The 9,357-nt window shown below is 39.7% G+C and overlaps 1 protein-coding gene across 3 annotated transcripts in view; it reads left to right on the forward strand.

Annotated features, from left to right (window-relative positions):
* Positions 1-9,357, forward strand: part of RCL1 (RNA terminal phosphate cyclase like 1) — a 183,474-nt gene that overhangs the window by 27,104 nt on the left and 147,013 nt on the right. For all 3 annotated transcript variants that reach the window (XM_060409422.1, XM_060409421.1, XM_004004356.5), the window contains exons 4-5: positions 1,748-1,822; positions 2,743-2,867. In XM_060409422.1, the coding sequence (XP_060265405.1) occupies positions 1,748-1,822; positions 2,743-2,867 (200 nt within the window). The remainder of the gene's footprint in view (positions 1-1,747; positions 1,823-2,742; positions 2,868-9,357) is intronic.

Consider the following 9,357-nt stretch of genomic DNA (forward strand, 5'->3'; position numbering starts at 1 on the left):
ATCCAGTGTGGAGCCTGAGGAGGTTATGGAACTTTCCAGTTGGCCCCTCTTTCTACAGCAGGCAGCCAAAGCCCTGAGGAGAGAGCGTCTGGGCCTCAGAGGCTGTAAGAGGCAGAATGGGGCTCCAGCCCACAGCTGCCTTTCCAGCCTTTGTCCCACCACAGCGAGGGGCCTGCCCTTCATGTCAGATGGAGAGTGACCCGGGAGACAGGACCACACCTGGAGTTATATTTGGGCTCCTGACTGGCCCTCAGTCAGTTTGACTGCCTCCTATTTGAGTCCAGGTGTGGGTGGGATGAACCAGCAGGGGCGTTCTGTCCTCTTGCCTTTCTCTTCCCCGGGAGAGCTGGAGGCTGCCTAGCTCCAGCAGTCACACTCACGGAGTAACCGGCACCCTTGCAGCCCCCACCTTTTCCAGAATCTGGGTTGGTCTTCTCCCCAGCTGCCCTTAGTACTAGCCTTGACTGAATTCTTCTTGGTTTTAGCAATTCCAAATGCCTATTTTAACTTTCTGAGTTGTGTGTACCTTTAATATTTAATTGAAATTAGCTAATCTTTAATGGATTTTCCCAGTAACTGCTTCTGACCCACCTGATCATGCTGAACGTGTTCCTAGGCTACGTAGGTCATTTCTACCTCTGGTTAATGTTCTGATATACGAATATTTAGTTGGGGACTGTTCTCTGCCATAAAGCCCTGTTGGAGTGTTGTCCTGTTGAGTCTTAGCATGTAAGAGTTGCCAGCAACTTGGAGACAGGCAGGTTGAGCTCCTTACCTTGGAGACAAGGGAATTTAGAAGTTGAGATATTCTTGTTTGAGGCCACACAGCAAACTAGAGCCTGTACTGGGACCAGGGCTTTTCCCAGAGCCTCTGCTTGTGCTGCTTGCCCTCAGTGCTTCCCGTTGTAGGATCAGCCCCCACAGGGCTGAGAAACATGTCTTGTTCCATTGGGAATAAGCAAGGGATTGCTCTTGTTTCCCTAGTTGCTGCTGAGATAGCAGTCACTGACTTCTTCGATAACGTGATTTGAATATCACCTTATCCTCTGTGAGGAATCTGCAAATGAATAAGGAAGGATCGCAGGCCTCCTAGGAGTTTCGAATGAGGAGACGATAACAGCTGTACTTGACAGTGTCTTGCCATCACCTGTGGATATCTTCCTTGCTCTTAGGGGTCTGCGTTGTTTGCTGCAGTTTGAGGCTGTCCTTCCTCTGAGGCCCCCACCGCCTTGTAGAATCACCGCCACCTTTAACTGCCTGTGTGTGGGTGTCAGCAGCATTCTTAGGTAGAACTGTTAGGGTGAATAGTTGATTCACTTTAGCCTGGAGAGCCACCAGCTCTAAACGTGAAATAGTCATGTTGAATAAAGAATACTTAGAGAGGCCATGTTTTTGCTTAGTGTTTATACCTGTAAGAATGAGCAGAGGTCTCAGTTTGTTTTCTGCAGGAGCCCAGCAGTTTCTTGGTGCTTTTTGCATGATAGCATGTGATGCTCATGATGACTCATAAGGTAGGTGTGTACTACTATAAATGTGGAAAAGGGGCTCAGAGAAGCCAGTGGCTTATAAAATCATAGTCTTTAGCCGAGAGCAGAGCCAACCCATGCCCTCAGTTGTAAGCCAGCCTCTTTTCTCTTTACTAGACTCCTTCATCTACCTGGATGAAGCCTTAACCTGCTTTGTGGAGTCTTTCTTCTTTCCATCTCAAGGTTTAACTAAACTTTTTTTTTCTGAAATTATTCTACAGGTTGATGTTCTGAAGGCAACAGCACTCCCTCTACTGAAACAGTTTGGGATTGATGGTGAATCTTTTGAGTTAAAGGTATGAATGTCCAGATTGTTGGTGGCATAAATCAGTGTGAAATATTTTCTTACCAGCTCACTGGAGGAGCTGTATGGCTCAGTGTGTGTATGGCACATTTGAAGTCATCATTATAAGAATTCTTGAACCTAGCATTGTAGACTTTGAGCTGAAAGGGTCCCTTTACTAATGACAAGAGTAATTGATACATTGTACTTATTTAGTGGTAGTAGATGTTGTCAGCATTCTACATACATTAACTCCTTGACTCATAACAACTCAGCCAATAAGTCATGGAGCTGAGATTCTGACCGTGCTACCCCTCTGATCTGGATCATTTATTTTAATTTGTGTCCAGAGCCTACCAATCTGAATGTCCCTAATACTTTTTAGTACTTTACTTTCAAAACCTAGTTGAAGTAATTTAAGCATCTGTTTGTTTGCTATTTAAGGGAATTATATCAATCCAGTGTGATAACACTGGATATCTTAAGTTGTTTAGCATCTCTGCTTTTTTAAGGGAAATTACTTCGTTTTTATTTAATAACTCAAAACTATTGAGTTTTGATAGACCATTTAATTCCAGAAGAGGAGAAAAGGGTTCTTGGTGGTTAAGAAGTGGGTAAGCTGATGAGCTAGACTAGTCCCTCATTTTAAGGTTGAGGAAACAAGTTCTGGCGGTGAAGTGACCTATCTGGCTTTGACTGGAACATGTAGACTCTGTGCCTACTGCTTTTTCTGACACACCACATAGTCCCCTTGCTCAGCACGTGCCCCTGTGGAGCTAACATTAGGTGCTGTTGATCTTAAAGAGATGGACAAGTTGGGTTCGAAAGCCTTCTGCATTCTAATATTGGTTTTCATTCTTGGTGTACACCAGCCTGGCTGGGTGTCATCCACTCTATTGAATCCTGACCTCTTCTTTTTCACTATGCCTGCAGGTTGTACGACGGGGAATGCCTCCTGGAGGAGGAGGTGAAGTGTTTTTTTCATGTCCTGTGAGGAAGATCCTGAAGCCTATTCAACTCATAGATCCAGGAAAGATCAAACGTATCAGAGGAATGGCGTATCCTTTGCATTCGCTTCAGATATCTTACTTTTTTTTCTTTGCCTCAGTGAGATAAGAATGACTCGTAACAGTTTACTTCTTCCCAGGGTTATTTACATTTCAGACAACAGTTCAGTCATTCAGTTGTGTCTGACTCTGCGACCCCATGGATTATAGTCCGCCAGGCCTCCCTGTCACCAACTCCTGGAGCTTGCTCAAACTCATGTCCCTCAAGTCACTGATGACATCCAACTATCTCATCCTCTGTTGTCCTCTTCTCCTCTTGCCTTTAATCTTTCCCAGCATCAGGGTCTTTTCAAATGAGTCAGTTCTTCGCATCAGGTGGCCAAAGTATTGGAGTTTCAGCTTTAGCATCAGTTCTTCCAGTGAATATCCAGGACTGATTTCCTTGGACTGGTTGTATCTCCTTGATGTCCAAGGGACTCTCAAGAGCCTCCTCCAACACCACAGTTCAAAAGCATCAATTCTTCGGTGCTCAGCTTTCTTTATAGTCCAACTCTCACATCCATACATGACTACTGGAAAAAACCATAGCTTTGACTAGATGGACCTTTGTCTGCAAAGTAATGTCTCTGCTTTTTAATATGCTGTCTAGATTGGTCATAGCTTTCCTTACAAGGAGCAAGCGTATTTTAATTTCATGGCTGCAGTCACCATCTGCAGTGATTTTGGAGCCCAAGAGAGTGAAGTCTGTCACTGTTTTCATTGTTTCCCCATCTGTTTGCCATGAAGTGATGGGACCAGATGCCATGATCTTCATTTTTTAAATGTTGAGTTTTAAACCAGCTATTTCACTCTCTTCTTTCACTTTCATCAAGAGGCTTTTTAGTTCCTCTTCACTTTCTGCCATAAGGGTGTTACCATCTGCATATCTGAGGTTATTGATATTTCTCCCTGCAGCCTTGGTTCCAGCTTGTGTTTCATCCAGCCTGGCATTTTGCATGATATACTCTGCATATAACTTAAATAGGCAGGGTGACGATATATAGCCTTGACATACTCCTTTCCCAATTTGGAACCAGTCTGTTGTTCCATGTCCAGTTCTAACTGTTCCTTCTTGACCTGCATACAGATTTCTCAGGAGGCAGGTAAGGTGGTCTGGTATTCCCAGCTCTTTAAGAATTTTCTGCAGTTTGTTGTGTTTTACACAGTCAGAGTCTTTGGCATAATCAATAGAGGAGAAGTAGATATTTTTTGGGATTCTCTTGCTTTTTCTGTGATTCAGCGGATGTTGGCAATTTGACCTCTGGTTTCTCTGCCTTTTATAAATCCAGCTTGAACATTTGGAAGTTCTCAGTTCATGTACTCTTGAAGCCTGGCTTGGAGAATTTTGAGTATTACTTCACTAGTATGTGAGATGAGTACAGTTGTGTGGTAGTTTGAACATTCTTTGGCATTGCCCTTCTTTGGGATTGGAATGAAAACTAACGTTTTTCCAGTTCTGTGGCCACTGCTGAGTTTCCATATTTGCTGGCATATCGAATGCAGCTTTAACAGCATCTTTTAGGATTTGGAATAGCTCAACAGGAATACTGTCACCTCCACTAGCTTTGTTTGTAGTGATGCTTCCGAAGGCCCACTTGGCTTCATATTCCAGACAACAGTCTTGGAAAAATCTTAACAGTGAACTTGTAATTACTGGCTGAGATAGGGTATTTTATTATCTGCCTCATCATAAACTAGATTGACTGATTGATTCATTTATTTTCTTCGGTTAAAACTTAAGCAAACAGTTTCACTGTCTCTGACACTCTCTTGAGGGCTTTGATATGGGGGCTACCAATGCACTGTAGTCCCTGCTTCAGAAGAGCTCATCATCTGGTGAAGAAAATGAATGTACAGATACATAATTCTGCTATAATGTATAAAGTAGTGTAGATGATGTTCAGTGGGTTGGAGGAACTAAGAGTAGAGTGGCATATTTGTCTGAAAGATGTGAGAGAGCTGAGTAATAATGAATAATATCTACCATTTAGTAATTGCTTATTCTGAACTATGATAATTTATATACTTAATTTATTTTTTTTTTTTAATTTTTATTTTTACTTTATTTTACTTTACAATACTGTATTGGTTTTGCCATACATTGACATGACTCCACCACGGGTATTTTTATTTTTTAAACTATTGAGATGTGGTTGGCATACAAAAAACTGTATATATTTAATCTGTACAAGTTGAGGAATTTGGAGAGATATATATATATACCTGTGAAACCATCAACCCAATCAGTGCCATAAACATTTCTATCACCTCCAAAAGTTTCTTTTCATCTTCTTTTAATTTTTTGTGATAAGAATACTTTTAACATAAGATTTGCCCTCTTAGCAAATTTTAAGTATGCAATATAGGCATTACAGTGTATAGTAAGTGTCTAGGAGAAGGAAATGGCAACCCACTCCATTGTTCTTGCCTGGAGAATCCCAGGGCCGGGGGAGCCTGGTGGGCTGCCGTCTATGGGGTCGCACAGAGTTGGACATAACTGAAGTGACTTAGCAGCAGCAGCAGGACTTATTTAGATTCCTCATATAAATGGGATCATGTAGTATTTGTTCTTATGTATCTGGTTTATTTCACATAGCATAATATCCTCCAGGTTCACCCATGTTGCCACAAATGATAACATTTCCTTTTTTGAGGATGAATAACAGTATTGCATCCATATACCACATTTTCTTTATCCATTTGTCTGTTGGTAGACATTTAGGTTGCTTTTATACCTTGGCTATTGTAAATAATGCTGAAAAGAATATAGGAATGTATTTCTTTGAGACCCTAATGTAAGTTTCTTTAGATATATATCCAGAAGTGGGATTGCTGGATCAGATGGCAGTTCTATTTTTAATTTCTCGAGGAATCACCATGCTGTTTTCCATAGCGGCTCCACCAGTGCATGTTCCCACCAGCAGTGTGCAAGGACTCCCTTTTCTGCATACCCTCACCAACACTTCTTACTTGTTTATTTTTTGATAATCACTATCCAAATGGGGTGAGGTGATAGCTCAGTGTAGTTTTAATTTGTAGTTCCTTGGTGATTAGTGATTATTGAGTGCCTTTCCATGTTTTAGTTTGTCATTTGTATGTCCTTTTGGGAGAAGTGTCTGTTCAAGCCCTTTGCCCATTTTTAAGTAGAGTTGTTTGTTTGTTCATTTTGCTACTAAACTGTAAGATAAGGTGTCCTATATCTTTTGAGTGTTAATCATGTATATGAATTTCAGACATTTTCTCTCATTACATAGGTTGCCTTTTCACTTTGTTGTTTTTTTTGCCTCCTTCCCCCCCCCCCCCCCCCCCCCGTCCCCGCCCTTTTTGGTATTCAAGAAATCATTGCTGAAGCTAAAAGTCTTCCTCACTGTTTTCTTCTCAGAGTTTTATAGTTTCAACTCTTACATTTGTCTTTAATTCATTTTGAGTTTATTTTTGTACCTGGTGTGAAATAAGAATCCTGTTTCATTCTCTTGCATATAGGTATTGTTTTCCCAACAGTGTTTATTGAAGAGGATATCCTTTCCCCACTGTATATTCTTGGCAACCTAGTTGAAGGTCAAGTGGCTAGATATGTATAGGTTTATTTCTGGGCTTTCTGTTCTGTTGTCTCTTTTTTTTTCTTTTTTTTATGTTAGTACTATACCATTTTAATTTCGGTAGCTTTGTAACATATTTTGGTATCAGGACCTGTGATGCCTTCAGCTTTGTTCTGCTTGCTCAGAATTCTTTGGCTATTTGGAGTCCTTGTAGTTTCATATAAATCTTAGGTTTATTTTTTCCTATTTTTATTAAAAATAAATGTGAGATTTTGATAGTGATTACCTTGAATCTGCAGATTGCTTTGGAAAGTATGGACATTTTAACAATATTAATTTTTCCAGTCTGTGAACATGGACTGTCTTTTCCTTTAAAGTCTTTTAAAATGTCTTTTATCAGTGTTTTGTAGTTTTTAGTGTGTAGGTCTTTCACTTCCTTGTTGAAGTTTATTTCTAAGAATTTAGGTTGTTTTAAATGCTATTGTAAATAGGATTGTTTCTTTGATTCTTTTTTGCAAGTAGTTTGTTGTTTGTGTATAGAAACTCAACTGATTTTTGTATGGTGATTTTGTGTCATTCCACTATATCGAATTCATTTATTCTAACAGTTTTTTTTTTTTTTTTTGGATGCTATTCTTTAGGATTTCTACATATAAGATCGTCTTCTGCAAAAAGAGATAATTTTACTTTTTCCGTTCCAATTTGAATGCATTTTCTTTTTCTTACTTAATTACTCTGGGTAGGACTTCTAGTACTATGCTGAATAGAAATGTCAAGAGTGGGTATCTTTGCTTTGTTCTGAATTTTATAGGAAAAGCTTTCAGTTTTTCACCATTAAAGATAATGTTAGCTTTGGGCTTTTCATATATGGCCTTTGTTGTGTTGAGGTAAGTTGCTTCCATGCTTAATTTGTTGAGAGGGTTTTTTTTTTTTTTTTTTTTTTATATCATGAAAGAGTGTTTTTTTGTCAAATGCTTTTTCTGCAGCTATTGAGACAATGATGTGATTCTTATTCGTCATTCTGTTAATGTGATGTATCACGTTGTTTGATTTGCATATGTTGAACCATTCTTGCATCTCAGGGATAAATACAACTATGTCATGTTTTGTGACCCTTTTAATGTGCTGTCGAACTCTGTTAATTTTTTTGAGTTTTTTTGCATCCGTGTTTGTCAGATATATTGGCCTGTAGTTTTCTTGTATTGTCGTTGGCTTTGGTGATCCTAATCTCGTAAAGTGAGTTTGGAAGTGTTTCCTCTTAGATTTTTTTTAGAAGTTTAAGCATTGGTATTAATTCTTCTTTGAATGTTTGGTAGAATTCACCATTACTGGTTTAATCTTTTTACATGTAACTGATCTGTTCAAGCTCTCTGTTCTTGATTCAGACTTGAAAGTTTTTAGGTGTATAGGAGTTTATTTCTTCTAAGTTGTCCAGTTTATTGACATATAGTCATTTATAATAGTCCCTCATGATGTTTTCCAATTTCTGTGGCATCAGTTGTAATGTTTCCTTTCATTTCTGATTTTCCTTACTTGAGTCTTATCTTTTCTTAGTCTAGCTAAAGGTTTGTCAGTTTTTATCTTTTCAAAAAATCAACTATTTCATTAATTTTTTTCTATTGTTTTTCTGTTTTATTTATGTCTAATCTGCCAACTTTGAATTTGGTTTCTTTTTCTAGCGTAGTTAGGCTGTTTGAGATCTTCCTTTCATAGAAAGAATGTTAGCACTTATCAGGCGGTCCTAAGAGGGCAGAGGAATAGGACAGGGAGACCACTTTCTCCCCCACAAATTCATCAAAAGAACATTTGAACGCTGAGTAAATTCCACAAAACAACTTCTGAATGCTGGCAGCGGACATCAGGCGCCCAGGAAAGCACTTATCAGTGTAAAATTTCTTAGTACTCCTTTTGGTGCATTCGTAAATCTTGGTACCTTCTGTTTTCATTTTCATTTGTCTCTTGTTGGATCTTCCTTTATCCATTCAGCCACTCTGTATTTTGATTGTGGAGTTTAATACATTTATATTTTATATACTTTATTCTTAACCTCAAAGTGAGTCTGAATTCACTTCCATCCTATTTTGTGGATGTAGAAACTGAGGCTTCAAACGCTTAAGGAATTTACTCCCATATAACATTGTTAGTAATGGTAGAGCTGGGATTTGAACCCTGTCTCTGTGGCCCATGCCTTTAACCTCTGCTTTTTCCTATAGAGAGGACAGGGCATTTGGACTGAGCCTGAAGAATATAGGCTTGTAAAGCGGGACAAAGAAGGAGGAGTGCTGCGGATGGAAATGTGGGCCTGTGTGGAGGGAACGGTGCCCAGCCATTCTGGGGAGCGGCAGGCAATGTGGTGTGGCCTGAATGCAGGTCACTCAAGGATGTCTGGTAGTGGAAGATGGGACGAAAAGTGAGAGCAGGAGCCTGTGAAGACTGGAGGCTGTGCTGAGGAATTGACCGTCATTCAGAATCAGTAATTTTCTTTTGGAGAGAGAATTTAGAATTTGCACATTAACCAAATAACTCCAGTGGTACAGAAAGAACTTTTGGCTGTTTTTGGCTCATTGTAGAAATGTTGGTAGGTATGAGTTGGAAAACAAAACAAAACAAAAGCACCTCTTCAGTGCACTCACTTAGAGGCAGAGATAGTAGGGAATTATCATGCCCTAAAGAGAGCTGGTGAGGGTTGTAGCTTGGGGACAGGTGAGGGCTGCTAGTTTATGGAGGTCTCTTAGAGGCAGGATGGATAGGATGCAGTGATCACCTGGGTCTGTGCTAGAGGAATAGGGAGTCCTTGAGTATGATTTTGATGCTTCTCACTTATACCCCTGAATAGACATATTTGGTCAGATAGAAGCTGCAAATGTTTGGGGTGGGTTGTGGCCATGTGGTTGGCAGTGAAAATAAGTTTAGTTTTATTCATGTTGGGTTTTATGATTCCAGGTAAGTACATGGATAAGTCC

This window comes from Ovis aries, chromosome 2 (genome assembly GCF_016772045.2).
Source record: "Ovis aries strain OAR_USU_Benz2616 breed Rambouillet chromosome 2, ARS-UI_Ramb_v3.0, whole genome shotgun sequence".
NCBI lineage: Eukaryota > Metazoa > Chordata > Mammalia > Artiodactyla > Bovidae > Ovis > Ovis aries.